The sequence below is a fragment of the Heterodontus francisci genome, chromosome 1 (assembly GCF_036365525.1).
Source record: "Heterodontus francisci isolate sHetFra1 chromosome 1, sHetFra1.hap1, whole genome shotgun sequence".
NCBI lineage: Eukaryota > Metazoa > Chordata > Chondrichthyes > Heterodontiformes > Heterodontidae > Heterodontus > Heterodontus francisci.
The window spans coordinates 7,461,233-7,476,379 of NC_090371.1; the positions used below are offsets into that span (position 1 = coordinate 7,461,233).

At 44.3% G+C, this 15,147-nt stretch overlaps 1 protein-coding gene across 1 annotated transcript in view; it reads right to left on the minus strand.

Annotated features, from left to right (window-relative positions):
* Positions 1-15,147, minus strand: part of LOC137377649 (disintegrin and metalloproteinase domain-containing protein 12-like) — a 330,681-nt gene that overhangs the window by 272,635 nt on the left and 42,899 nt on the right. Inside the window, exon 3 of the mRNA XM_068047535.1 lies at positions 2,313-2,389. Coding sequence (XP_067903636.1) covers positions 2,313-2,389 — 77 coding nt within the window. The remainder of the gene's footprint in view (positions 1-2,312; positions 2,390-15,147) is intronic.

Below are 15,147 nucleotides of genomic sequence, written 5' to 3' on the forward strand. Positions count from 1 at the left end.
AGGGTAAAATGGAACCAAAGATTGTCAGGAAAAACTGGTAATGGAGCAATGGATGATCTTTAAAGAGTAGATGTTTCAGATACAGGCTTGGTATGTTCCAATAAGGGTGAAAGGTAAGGGAACCAAAAAACCAGGGCTCAGTGGATGATGAGGGCGATAGAGAGTATTTTGAAACAAAAAAAGATAATGTATGATGCCTGTCAGATGAATTATTAAAGTAAGAACTCGGCCAAATACAACAAATTGTGAGGGGAAGTGAAGAGGAAAATAAGACTGGCCAGCAGAATATGAGAATAGAATGGCAGTTAACAGAGAAGGAAACCCAAAATTCTTGTACTGGTATGTAAAGAGTAAGCAGCTAGTAAGTGGTGGAGTGAGGCCTATTAGGGACAAAGTATATATGCTTAGAGGAACAGGGCAAGGCTAGAATACTAAATGAGTACTTGGTATCAATGTTTACTAAGGAAGAGGATACTGACAAAATATCAGTAGCAGTGGAGATGGTAGAGGTAATGGATAAGGTGAAAGTTGATAGGCAGGATGTACTGGAAAGGCAGGCTATTCTTAGAATGGGTAAGTCGCCTGGTCCAAATGGCTTGCATCCAAGGTTGCTGAAGGAAGTGGGAGTGGAGATGGTGGAAGGGCTTGCCATAATCATCCAGTCTTCCCTCGATCCGGGGTAGGTGTCAGATAATTGGAGAGTGGAAATGTGACACCCTTATTCAAGAAAGGGTGTAAGGGCACTCCTAGTAACTACAAGCCTGTCAGTTTAACATCAGCAGTGGGTAAGGTTTTAGAAACAATAATCAGGCAAATAAAATCAACAGGCAGTTGAAGAGGTTTGAGTAAATTAGGGAGACCCAGCATGGATTTGTAAAAGGCAGATCGTGCTTGACTAATCTAATAGAATTTTTTGATGAAGTAACAGAGAAGGTTGATGAAGGGAAAGCAATGGATGTTGTCTACATGGATTTTAAGAAAGCCTTTGACAAAGTACCACATAAAAGGCTGGTTACCAAAATTGAGGCTCATGGAATAGGAGGGTCAGTGTCAGCTTGGATAGAAAGTTGGCTTAGGGACAGAAAACAGCAAGTTATGGTAAATAGTTATTTTTCGGACTAGAGGATGGTAAACAGATGGTGTTCCTCAAGGTTCAGTGCTGGGACCACTGCTTTGTTTGCGATATATAAATGACTTGGGAGTAAAATTTCAAAATTTGCCCATGATATAAAACTTGGAGGTGTGGCAGACAGTGAGAATGATACCAATCAACTGCAAACAGGCTAGCAGAATTCACAGACAACTGGCAGATGGAATTTATTACAGAGAAATGTGAGGTGATACATTTTGGCAAAAGGGATAGGGAGAGGCAATATAGACTTAACTGTACACTTCTCAAGTGTGTACAGGGACAAAGAGACCTGGGGGTGTCTTGCATAGATCTTTAAAAGTAGTAGGACATATAGAGTAGTTAGCAAAGCATATGGGATCTTGGGCTTCATAAATAGAGACATTGAGTACAAAAGCATGGAAGTTATGCTGAACCTTTATAAAGCTCTGGTTAGGCCACAATTAGAGTATTGTGTCCAGTTCTGGTCACCACACTTTAGGAAGGATGTGAGGGTCCATGAGAGAGTACAGAGGAGATTTACCAGAATGGTTCCAGGGATGAGGGATTTAAGCTACAAGGTTAGGTTGGAGAAGTTGGGTTTGTTCTCCTTGGAGCAAAGGAGATTGCGAGTACATTTGATATCGGTGGACAATATTCTGATAAGTTTGGATAGCGTAGACAAGAAAAGCTATTCCCATTAGCTCCTGGTAGAAGGACTAGGGGATACAGATTTAAGGTTTTTGGCAAGAGATGCGGGGGATTTGAGGAAAAAACCTTTTAGGCAGCAAGCAGTAATGGCCTGGAACTTGCTGCCTGTGAAGGTGGTGGAAGCAGAGAAGATGAATGAAAGAAATTGGAAGGAACATGAGGGAAATAAATTTACAGGGCTACAGGGACAAATCCAGGGAATGGTACTGATTAGATTGCTCTGCAGAGAGCCAGCATGGGCCAAATGGCCTTCTTGTGTGCCGTTATGTCTCATTGACAAATACTGCCAGGACAGATAGGGCGCGAGAGGGATACCGAGTAAAGCTCACTTTACACTTTCTATCATGAACCCTTTGGACAGGATAGCCCTCCATTTAATTTAAATAGAAACTGCTCACTGACATCCATGTACAAGGTAAATTGAACATTAACAGAAGTCAGAAGGTTAGTAACAGAGGTGAGTTCCTACCAATACAAAGCAAGATTTACTTACTTATTTCTCCTGAGATCCAGCGTTAAGTCCTCCCCCTCTAGCTCCACAGAGATGCTGATCTGGTTTGGATAGCTCCTCTACTTAGGGCACAATGAAGAACTCGTTATTAGACTGTGATTTCTTCACTGAAGCTCCCGTACTTTATCACAAGACAGTAATTCCTTTGATGAGTAAATGACAGTATGAATGCATGACTACTTCCACCTTTAGGATCTCTACTAAATTCTACAGAAGGAGCAGCTATCCCCTGTACTGACCATAGAATACAACACAAAAGGATGTCATTCAGTCTGCGCTGGCTCTTTCCAAAGGCATTCCAGTTAGTCCCACTTAATCTGCCGTCTGGCCTATATGTGACTCCAGACCCACAGCAATGCAGTTTATTGTTAATTACCCTTTGAAATAGCCTAGCCAGGCGCTCAGTTGTATTCACCTTGAGCTTCTCAAGGGCAATTAGGGATGGGCAATAAATTCTGGCCTTGCCAGTGACATCACATCCCATAAATGACTTTTAAAAAACTGCTTTTCCTGCAATTCTTTCTCCTTCAAGTATTTATCCAATTCCTTTCTGAAAGCTACTATTGAATTTGCTTCCGCCAACCTATCAAGCAGTACTTTCCAAATCCTAACCAATCATGAGTGACCCAAACACAACACAAAGCAGCATCACAAGTATTACAGCATTGGGCATTTACTCACATGTTTTTCTCAATCACATTGTTGCTTTCATCATCTGCTCTCTGTCTCTCTCCATTTCTATTTCATCCTTGATTACAAATCACTCCTTGGCTTTCAATCTACCCTAAATCCCAGTCCTACATCCCATCCCAACTCAGTCTTCCCATTGCATCCTCCCTCCTTCTCACCACTCCAGCAGAATAAGGATACAGTCGCTTGGTGGTTATGGTACTGGCAATACAGAGGCCATGAGTTCTAAACCTCACATTTGGACATTTGTGGGCAGACAATTGTCCATCTGTTTCACCACCCACACCTTTACAGATGACGCAAAGATTAGCCGTATGGTAAATAGAGAGGAGGCCGTAGGCAGAAAAGTGGCAAATGGAATTCAATCAGTGTGAGGTGATGCATTTGGGGAGGTCAAACAGGCAAAGGAATACATGATTAATAGGAAAATACTAGCAGTGTAGAGGAAGTGAGGGAACTTGGAGTGAATGTCCACAGATCCCTGAAGGTAGCAGGACAGGTCGATAAGGTGGTTAAGAAGGCAGATGGAATCCTTTCCTTTATTACCCGAGGTATAGAACATAAGAGCAGGGAGGTTATGCTGGAACTGTATAAATCATTGTTTAGGCCACAACTTGAGTACTGTGTGCAGTTCTGGTTATCTCATTACAGAAAGGATGTAATTGCACTAGAGAGGGTAGAGAGGAGATTTACGAGGATGTTGCTGGGACTGGAAAAATGCAGCTATGAGGAAAGATTGATTAGGCTGGGGTTTTTCTCCTTGGAACAGAGAGGGCTGAGGGGAGAATTAATTGATTGAAATGTACAAAATTGTGAGGGGGCCTGGAAAGAATGAATGTGAAGGGCCTACTTACCTTAGCAGAGAGGTCAGTGACTAGAGGGCATAGATTTAAAGTGATTGGTAGAAAGATTAGAGGGGAGATGAGAAAATATTTTTACCCAGAGGTTGGTGGGGATCTGGAACTCACTGCCTGAAAATGTAGTGGAGGCAGAAACCCTGAACTCATTTAAAAGGAGTCTGGATATAAGTACCGTAATCTGCAGGACTACAGACCGAATGCTGGAAGGTGGGATTAGGCTGGGTGGCTAGTTTTTTGGCCAGCGCAGACACGATGGGCCAAGTGGCTGCTTTGTGTGCCGTAAACTTTCTATGATTCTATAATTCTACCTGGTCCAGATTAAACGTAACTCCAGGCACACACTGCGTGACTCTTTTACATGGAAATTACAACAGAAAAACAGCCATTAAAATCAGTAATAACAACAGGAAATGCTGGATATCCTCAGCAGGTCTGGCAGCATCTGTGGAAAGAGAAGCAGAGTTAACGTTGACCTGAAACGTTAACTCTGCCTCTCTCTCCACAGATGCTGCCAGACCTGCTGAGTGGTTCCAGCATTTTGTGGCTTTATTTCAGATTTAGAGCATCTGCAATATTTTGCTTCCATTAAAGTCAGTATTGGCGTTTATCCACCAGCATCCTAATCCGATGTCCACACTGGTCCTATATTCCTTTATTCCCCCATTCCTTCACCCACCTTTCTGACCTATTCATAACTGATGACATGGTCTTTGCATCAGTCACTAACTCTGGTAATACAGACAATAATAGAATAATTACAGTGCAGAAGGAGGCCATTCAGTCCTTCGTGTCCATGCCTTCTCTCTGCAAGAGCAACTCAGCTAGTCCCATTTCCCTGGCTTTTCCCCAGAGCCCTGCAAATTTTTCTCTTCAAATAATTATCCAATACCTTTTTGAAAGCCAAATTGAATCTGCCTCCATCAACTCAGGCAGTGTATTTCAGATCCCAATCATTTGCTGCATAAAAAGGTTTTCCTCAAGTGGCATTTGGTTCTTCTGTCATTCATCTTCAATCCGTGTCCTCTGGTTCTCAACCTTCTGCCAATGCTAACAGTTTCTCTCTATATATTCTGTCCAGACCCCTCATGAATTCGAGCATGATCAAATCTCCTCTCAATCTTCTCTTTTCCAAGGAGAACAGGCCCAGCTTCTCCAGTCTATCCATGTAACTGAAGTCCCTCATCCCTGGAATCGGTCTTGTCAAACTTTTCTGCACATTCTCTACTGCCTTCACATCCTTCCTAAAGTGTGGTGCCCAGAATTGGACACAATATTCCAGTTGAGGCCGCACCCGTGTTTTATAAAGGTTCACCGTAACTCACTTGCCTTTTCACTCTATGCTTCTATTTATAAGGCCCAGGATCCGCATGCCTTATGAACCACTTTCTCAGCCTGCCCTGCCCCCTTCAACAATTCGTACACACATACCCCCAGGTCCCTCTGCTCCTGCAGCCCCTTTGGAATTGTAACCTTTATTTTGTATTGTCTCTCTCTGTTCTTCTTGCAAAAATGTATCACTTCACACTTCTCTGCGTTAACTTTCAGTTGCTACGTGTCTGCCCATTCCACCAGACAGTCTATGTCCTCTTGATGTCTATCTCTATCTTCATTAAGTTCACAATACTTCCAGGAATTTTGTGATCTGCAAGTTTTGAAATTGTGCCTTGCCACTCAAGTCTAGATCATTAATATGGTTCAAGAAAATCAGTGGTCCTGAGACCGATCTGTGCGGAAATCCACTATTTACCTTCCTCCGGTCCAAAAAAACAATTCACCACTACTCTGTTTCCTTTCACAGAATTGTTACAGTAAGAAGGAGGCCATTTGACCCAACTTGTCTTCACCGGCTCTCTGAATGAGCAAGTCACCTCGTGCCATTCATACGCCTTCTCCCCATAACCCTGTACATTCTTCCTTTTCAGATAAGTCTAATTTCCTTCTGAAAACCTCAATTGAACCTGCCTCCACCACATTCTTAGGCAGCGCATTCCAGATCTTAACCACTCGCTGCGTGAAAAAGTTTTTCCTCATGCCACTTTTGCCTCTCTTACCAAATACTTTAAACCTGTGCCCTCTCATTCTCAAACCTTTCATGAGTGGGAACAGTTTCTATCTACTCTGTCCAGACCACTCATGATTTTGAACACCTCATTCAAATCACCTCTCGGCATTCTCTTCTTTAAGGCAAACAGTCCCAACTTCTCCAATCAATCTTCATAACTGAAATTCCTCATCCCTGGAACCATTCCCGTGAATCTTTTCTGCAATCTCTCCAATGCCCTCACATCTTTCCTAAAGTGTGGCGCCCAGAACTGGACGCAATACTCCAGCTGAGGCCAAACTATTGTCTTAAACAAGTTCAACATAACTTCCTTGCTCTTGTACTCTATGCCCCTATTAATAAAGCCCAGGATACTGTATGCTTTATTAACCACTCTCTCAATCTGTCCTGCCACCTTCAATGACTTATGCACATATACACCCAGGTCCATCTGCTCCTGCACCCCATTTAAAATTGTACCCTTTGTTATATTGTCTCTCCATGTTCTTCCTACCAAAATGAATCACTTCACCTTTCTCTGCATTGAACTTCATCTGCACTTGTCTGCCCATTCCACCAACCTGTCTATGTCCTTTTAAAGTTCTATGCTATCCTCCTCAGCTCACTATGCTTCCAAGTTTTGAATCATCTGCAAACTTTGAATTTGTGCCCTGCACACCAAGGTCTAGTTCATTAATATATATCAGGAAAAGCAAGGGTCCCAACACTGACCCCATGGAACTCCACTACAAACCTTCCTCCAGCCCAAAAAATATCCATTAACCACAACACTCTGGTTCCTGTCACACAGTCAATTTCATATCCATGTTGCTACTGTCCCTTTCATTCCATGAGCTGTAATTTTGCTCACAAATCTATTTAGCACCTCTGCTATTCCCCCGCCTCCAAGTGTAACTCCTCTTTTTTGTCCCTCATCTGCCCTACTTCTCCTTTTACGACCTTTTTACTATTTATATGTCTATAGAAGACTTTAGGATTCCCTTTGATGTTAGTTGCCAGTCTCTTTGCATCCTCTTATTTGTTTTTTCACTTCCCCTCTGAACCTTGTATATTCAGCCTGGCTCTGCATTGTATTATCCACCTGACATCTGTCATCAGTACACTTTTTCTTCTTTATCTTAATCTCTATCTCTTTTGTCATCCAGGGAGCTCTGGATTTGCTTGCCCCACCTTTCCCCTTCAAAGCAATATACCTTGACTGTGCCTAAACAATCTCTTCTTTGAAGGCAGCCTATTATTCAGCTACCGATTTTCCTATCAACCTTTGATTCCAATTTATTCGGCCAGATCCATTCTTATCCCACTGAAGTTGGTTTTCTCCCAGTTAATTATTCTTACTCTAGATTTTTCTTTGCCCTTTTCCATAACCAATCTAAACCTTACAATAGAATGATCACTGTCCCCTAAAAGTTCTACCGATATTTGATCCACTCGGTCCACCTCATTCTCAAGAACCAGGTCTAGCAGTGCCTCCCCTCTCCTTGGACAGGAAATATACTGCTGTGGAAGATTTTCTTGAACACACTCCGGGAACTCTTGCCCTGCTGTACCCTTTACAGCACTACTACCCCAGTCTATATTTGAATAATTATAGTCCCCCATTATAACTATGCTATACTTTCTGCACCTCTCCGTAATTTCCTTGCAAATTTGTTCCTCTACAACCTTCCCGCTCGTTGGTGACCTATAGACAACACCGAATAATGTAACTGCATCTTTTTTGTTGCTTAGCTCTAGCCAAATAGATTCCGTCCTTGACCCCTCTGGGATATCCGCACTCTCCAGCACCGCAATGCTCTTCTTAATCAATACTGCCACTACTCCCCCTTTTCTTCCTTTCCTATCTTTCATGAACACATTGTATCCAGGAATGTTTAACACCCAGTCCTTCCCTTCTTTAAGCCAGATCTCCATTACATCCACATCAAATTCCCACATGTCAATCTGCGCCTGTAACTCACCAATCTCATTAATCATACACCATGCATTCACATACATGCAAATTAACCCTGATTTAGACTTTATTACTTCCCTCCTTACTCTGACCCTTTCTAATAACTTACTATTCCCTGCTCTAGTGCTATTTATCTCTCTCAGTATTCTGTGCATATTGGTATTCCTCTCATATTCTCATACCCCTGCCAAGTTAGTTTAAACCCTCGCCAATAGCACAAGAAAGTTGCCAGCAAGGAACGTCGTCCCGGCTCTATTTAGGTAACACAGAAACATAGAAAATAGGGGCAGGAGTCGGCCATTCGGCCCTTCGAGCCTGCTCCGCCATTCATTATGATCACGGCTGATCATCCAACTCAGTAACCTGTTCCCGTTTTCAACCTTGTTACTTTGATCCCTTTAAACCCAAGAGCTATATCTAACTCCTTCTTGAAAACATACAATGTTTTGGCCTCAACTGCTTTCTGTGGTAGTGAATTCCACAGGCTCACCACTCTGAGTGAAGAAATTTCTCCTCTTCTCAGTCCTGAAAGGTTTACCCCTTAGACTATGATCCCTGGTTCTGGATTCCCCCACTATTGGGAACATCCTTCCTGCATCAATCCTGTCAAGTTAGTTAGAATTTTATAGGTTTCTATGAGATACCCCCTCACTCTTCTGAACTCCAGCAAATATAATCCTAACCGACTCAATCTCTCCTCATATGTCAGTCCTGCCCAGGAATTCCCAATCCCAGGAATCAGTCTGGTAAGCCTTCACTGCACTCTCTCTATAGCAAGAACCTCCTTCCTCCGATAAGAAGACCAAAACTGCACACAATATTCCAGGTGTGGCCTCACCAAGGCCCTGTATAATTGCAGCAAGACATCCCTGCTCCTGTACTCAAATCCTCTCGCTATGAAGGCCAACACACCATTTGCCTGGTACCATTTGACAGGTATAACCCGACCAGCCTGTACAGGACCCATCTTCCCCAGAGCCGGTCCCAATGTCCCAAGAATGTAAAGCCATCCTTCCTGCACCATCTTTCCAGCCATTCATTCACCTACTTTATCCTCCTATTTTCATACTCATTTGCGCATGGTGCTGGGAGTCATCCAGAAATTACTACTTATGAGGTCCTTTTGAGGTTTCACTTAGCCAAATTTGTATCCTTGCTGACACTTTCTTGTATTCTGTGGACTTTAACTTTACTGTGGTACAGTGGTATACTGTCGGGAGGGAGTTGCCCTGGAAGTCCTCAACATTGACTCCGGACCCCATGAAGTCTCATGGCATCAGGTCAAATGTGGGAAAGGAAACCTCCTGCTGATTACCACCTACTGACCCACCCACTCAGCTGATGAATCACAATCTGTAGCCTCATGGCCCAGCATAATTCCCCACTCTACCATTACCATCAAGTCAAGGGACCAACCCTGGTTCAATGAACAGTGCAAGAGAGCAACACCAGGCATACCTAAAAATGAGACATTAGCCTGGTGAAGCTACAACCCAGGATCACTTGCGTGTCAAACAGCATAAGCAGCATGCAATAGACAGAGCTAAGTGATCCCATAACCAATGGATCAGATCTAAGCTCTGCGGTCCTGCCACATCCAGTCGTGAATGGTGGTGGACAATTAAACAACTAACTGGAGGAGGTGGCTCCACAAATATCCCCATCCTCAATGATGGGGGAGCCCAGCACATCAGTGCAAAAGATAAGGCTGAAGCATTTGCAACATTCTTCAGCCAGAAGTGCCGAGTTGATGATCCATCTCAGCCTCTTCCTGAAGTCCCCAGCATCACAGATGCCAGACTTCAGCCAATTTGATTCACTCCACGTGATATCAAGAAATGACTGAAGGCCCTGACAATACTCCAGCAATAGTACTGAAGATCTGTGTTCCAGAACTTGCTGTGCCCCTAGCCAAGCTGTTCCAGTACAGCTACAACACTGACATCTATCCGGCAATGTGGAAAATTGCCCAGGTATGTACTGTACACAAAAAGCAGCACAAGTCCAACCCGGCCAATTACTGCCGCATCAGTCTACTCTTGATCAGCAGTAAAGTGATGGAAGGTGTCGTAGACAGTGCTATTGTCCAGGTCTTGCTGCATTTATACATAGACTGCTTCAATATCTGAGGAGTCGTGAATGGTGCTGAACATTGTGCAATCATCAGCGAACATCCCCACTTCTGACCTTACAATTGAAGGTCGATCATTGATGAAGCAGCTGAAGATGGTTGGGCCTAGGACACTACACTGAGGAACTCCTGCATTGATGTCCTGGAGCTCAGATGATTGCTCTCCAACAATCACAACCATCTTTCTTTGTGCTCGGTATGACTCCAACCAGCGGAGAGTTTTCCCCCTGATTCCCATTGACTTCAGTTTTGCTGGGGCTCCTTGATGCCATTACTCGGTCAAATGCTGTCTTGATGTCAAGGGCAGTAACTCTCACCTCACCTCTTGAGTTCAGCTCTTTAGTCCATGTTTGAACAAAGGCTGTAATAAGGTCAGGAGCTGAGTGGCCCTGGCGGAACCCAAACTGAGTGTTAGGGATGGGTAATAAATGCTGGCCGAGCCAGCGATGCCCTCATCCCATGAATGAATAAAAAAAAAGGCACCACCCCTGTATCCAAGAAGGATTGGAAGATTATGGCCAGTGCCTCTGTGATTTCCACCCTTACTTCTCTCAATCGCCTCTGATACATCTATTCCAGAACTTATCAGTTTTAAGCACACCAACCTTTCTAATACCTTCTCTTTATCAATTTGTAGCCAATCCAGTACTTCAGCTATTTCCTTTTTGCTGGTGTAGGGCAAAAGTGGGTGGTAATGGAACCAGTAAAGAAATAAAAGATGTGTCTAGAGAAGGTGTGGATGGCAGAATGATGAAAAGCTGCCGTCCAAAATCAAAAGCAAGAGAAAAATAAAAGTAAGACCGAAATATGCAAAGAAAAGGAAACAAAATGGGGGCAGAGATTATGGTCTGAAATTGTTGAACGCAATGTTGAGTCTAGAAGGCCTTCCAAAGCCATTCCACTTTCTTCCCCTTCACTTCCCTCTGACACCATCCCTTCCTCTAATCTCCGCACCCCCCCCCCCCCTTGCCATGTATTCATGATACCCTCTGACCTTCCTCTCTCTGACCCTGAACGATCTGTCCTCAGTATATGCCTCAGCTTCATCCCCTTATGCCTCGACCTCAATGAATTTCAAGCTCAGCACCTTCCATCACCTTTACCTCCACATCCACATCTTTGGCCAGGAGTCCTTCCCCTCGCACAGCAGACCCGTTTACCCATCTCCAGTATTCTCCCTCCACCTGGACCCCTCCCTCTGGCCTCTTACCCTCTCTAGATCTTTTCACTTAGAACTGCCGGTGTGACATCGGCAATCTCAATTTCTCTGCTCCCCTCTCTCATTCTAACCTTTCTCCCTCTGAATTTGCTGCACTCCGTTCTCTCAGCTCCAACCCCAACATTGTCATCAACTCTGCTGACAAGGGTGGTGCTGGTGTTGGCTGGCGAACTGACCCTCTACCTAGCTCTCATCAAACGCCAACTCTCTGTCATTTCCTCCTACGTCCCCAGACCATGACCCCACCACTCAACATCAAGACATTGGGCTAGATTTTACCAAGCCCACGACATCGGGCTCTGTGGCGGGGAGGGGTGTTTGGGAGGGGCGGGGAGGGGGTGGAAGATGGTGCCAGCAGTGATCCGCCAGAGAGGCCGATGCCGGGAGGACCTTGCAGATCCTCCCAGCGGCAGCAAGGCTCCGTGGCAGCACCCCTGCCACTGGCCAACAGGAGCTGGATTTAAATATTTAAATTGCATAAATTTAAATCAACCTACCTTCAATCTTCCGGGCCCGCCCCTCCAAAGATCGCAGCCAGCCAGCACTCCCTCGCATTCAATTCCCCGTCCGGGAAGAGCAGGCATGACACTGGTGGGGAGGGGGGAGGATTTAATATTTTCAGTGCAGTGGGGGGAAATGAGGTCAAGTAAATGTAATTGGTGTAGGGGATGGTGGAGGGGTGAGCTTTAAACTTTGTGCAGTCTGTGGGGCAGGGGGGGAAGGTCAGATTTAAAAGGTAAGTGTTTTGGGGAGGGAAGGGCAAATAGTTAATATAATTGTTATTCTGGGGTGGGAAAGGGGCGTTAAAATTTATTTGATAAATTTTGGGTGGATACTGTTTTAAAAGTTCAAATTGACTGGCAAGGCAGGCTACCCTTTAAAAACAGCTTCAGCGCCTGTGCACAGGCAACTGACACCATTACAGGGGACAGACAACCCGCCTCTTCCCCATCACTGGGGGTGGGGAGGGGGAGCTGCCCCAACTATTTAAATGAGCCATCGCGTGGGAGATTGTGGCAGCTCATTGGCGTGCAAGAAGACAAGAAATAGGAGCAGAAATAGACCCTATTGCCCATCGAGCATGCTCTGCCATTCAATACGATCATGACTGATCTTGGGCTTCAATTCCACTTTCCTGCCCGCTCCCCTTATCCCTTGGTTCCCTGCGAGACCAGAAATCTACTTATCCCAGCCTTAAATATATTCAATGATGGAGCATTCACAACCCTCTGGGGTAGAGAATTCCAAAGGTTCACAACTCTTTGAGTGAAGTAATTTCTCCTCATCTCAGTCCTGAATGATTGACCCTTTATCCTGAGACTGTGTCCCTGTGTTCTAGATTCCCTGACCAGTGGGAACAATCTCTCAGCTTCTACCCTATCAAACCCTTTCAGAATCTTGTATGTCTCAATTAGATCACTTCTCATTCTTCTAAACTCCAGAGAATATAGGCCAAATTTACTCAGTCTCTCATCATAGGACAACCCCCTCATCCCAGGGACCAATCTAGTGAACCTTCGCTGCATTCCCTCCAGGGCAAGTATATCCTTTCTTAAATGTGGAGACCAAAACTGCACACAGTATTCCAGATGCGGTCTCACCAAAGCCCTGTACAATTTTAGTAAGATTTCTTTATTCCTGTACTCCAATCCCCTTGCAATAAAGACCAACATGCCATTTGCCTTCCTAATAGCCTGCTGCACCTGCATGTTAACTTTGTGCATTCCTTGTACGAGTAACCCAAGTCTCTCTGAACATCAACACTTACCAGTTCCACACCTTTTAAAAAATATTCTGCTTTTCCATTTTTACGACCAAAATGAACAGCTTCACACTTCCCTACATTATACTCCAGTTGCCATCTTGTTGCCCACTCACTTAACCTGTCAATATCTCTTTGCAGCCTCTCGACATCCTCCCTGCTGTTTACCTTTCCATGTATCATCCATTTGTATCATCAGCAAACTTAGATACATTACTCTCTGTCTCTTCATCCAAGTCATTAATATAGAGTGTAAATAGCTGAGGCCTCAGCACTGATCCTTGCGGCTGCCCCACTATTCACTGCCTGCCAACTTGAAAATGCCCCATTTATGACCACTCTCTGCTTTCTGTCTGTTAACCAATCCTCTATCCACGCTAATATATTACCCCCAACACCATGAGCCCTTATCTTGCCTATTGATCATTTATGTGGCACCTTATTGAATGCCTTTTGGAAATCCAGGTATACTACATCTACTGGTTCCCCTTTATCTACCCTACTAGTTACATCCTCAAAAAACTAATACATTTGTCGAACAGGATCTCTCTTTAGTAAAACCATGCTGACTTGTTCTAATCATATGATGCTTTTCCAAATGCAATGTTAAGATTTCTTTAATAATAGTTTCCAGTATCTTCCCAATGACTGATGTTAGGCTAACTGGCCTGTAGTTCCCTGTTTTCACTCTACCTTTCTTTAAAAGTGGTGTAACATTTTTCAACTTCCAATCTGATGGGATCATACCTGAATCTAAGGAATTCTGGAAAATCATAGCCAGCACATCCACTATCTCTGCAGCTTTATCTTTTAGAACGCTAGGATGTAGGTTATCTGGTTCCGGGGACATGTTAGATTTTAGTCCTCAAGTTTCTCCAATACTTTTTCTCAGCTGATATCAATTTCCTTCATTTCCTCACTCACTTTAGCCTCTAGGTTACTGCCTATTTCACAAAATATTTGTTCAATGCCTCTACCATTCCCTGTAATGATTTCTTCTGTCTCAGTCTCTAAGGAACCAGCATCTACTTTAGCTACTCTCTTCCTTTTTATGTACTTATAAATGCTCTTACAATTTGTTTTTATATTGCTGGCTAGTTTACTCTCAAATTCTATTTTTGCCCTTTTTATCAGCTTTTTGGTGGCCCTTTGCTGGTTTCTAAAACCAAAGTGATTCCTGACAACGCAGCCGACCACTGACGACATCAGGCTGTGCCACGGTGCACACATGCGTAGACGGGTTCCTGCTCTCTGCGCATGCGCTGCATTCCGACTTGCCAGGACTGGTTAGCACATGCACCAATGACGTCATCGCGTGACATGTGCATCTTCGGGCAACGCATCTGGTCAGCCTCTGCGCATGCGCTTTGCGTGTACAGCAATGCCACGCCAACGGGTATTCACGCATGCGTCAACCTTTGGATATTCACGCATGCGTCAAGCTTCGGTGCAAGTTTCTGAAAGTGGAAGGAGGAGAGGTTTCATTGGGCATTTTCTGTCATTTTCTGGCAATTATTTAGTCGTTTTGGAGATTTCAGTCTGCTTCATTCTTATTAGAAAGAGGAGATTCCTCCAAGGTAAGTTGCTCTGAAAACATTTCCATTGTCTGGGGCACTGCATGTGCTCCAGTCCACTGCACTGCACTAAAATCCTTTCCATTGTCTGGGCTCTGTGCAGGCAGTTCATGTGCTCCAGTCCAACAAACAGCTTTCCATCTAAACGGTCACTTTCATTTCTGTAAAGTGTCTATGCAGTATGCTCCCCCCACCCCCCAGGGTCAGTTTAAGTGTTTACGGACTGCCTTCATTGTGATTTCCTGAATGGAGCAATGGCTGGTCGACCACCTCTGCGCAACTTCCTCTGCATTGCGAAACAGGTGCGCACCAGCTTTTGGGACCTTGTCGTGGCGCGCATGTAAACTGCTGCCAACAACACAACTGAGGATGGCTGACGTTTTGGTGAGGGCACGAGGAACTTGGGGCGTGCTCATTGAATGTCTGTGTAACTTTTCAGGCATCTCAACCTGGGCTGTGAGGTCTTCATCAGTGTGAAATTCAATATGAGCAAGAACAAACTGTGTGTCAGCTCCTACCATCTTGTACATAACCAGTCATGTTTTGGATCCAGAATGATTACGCT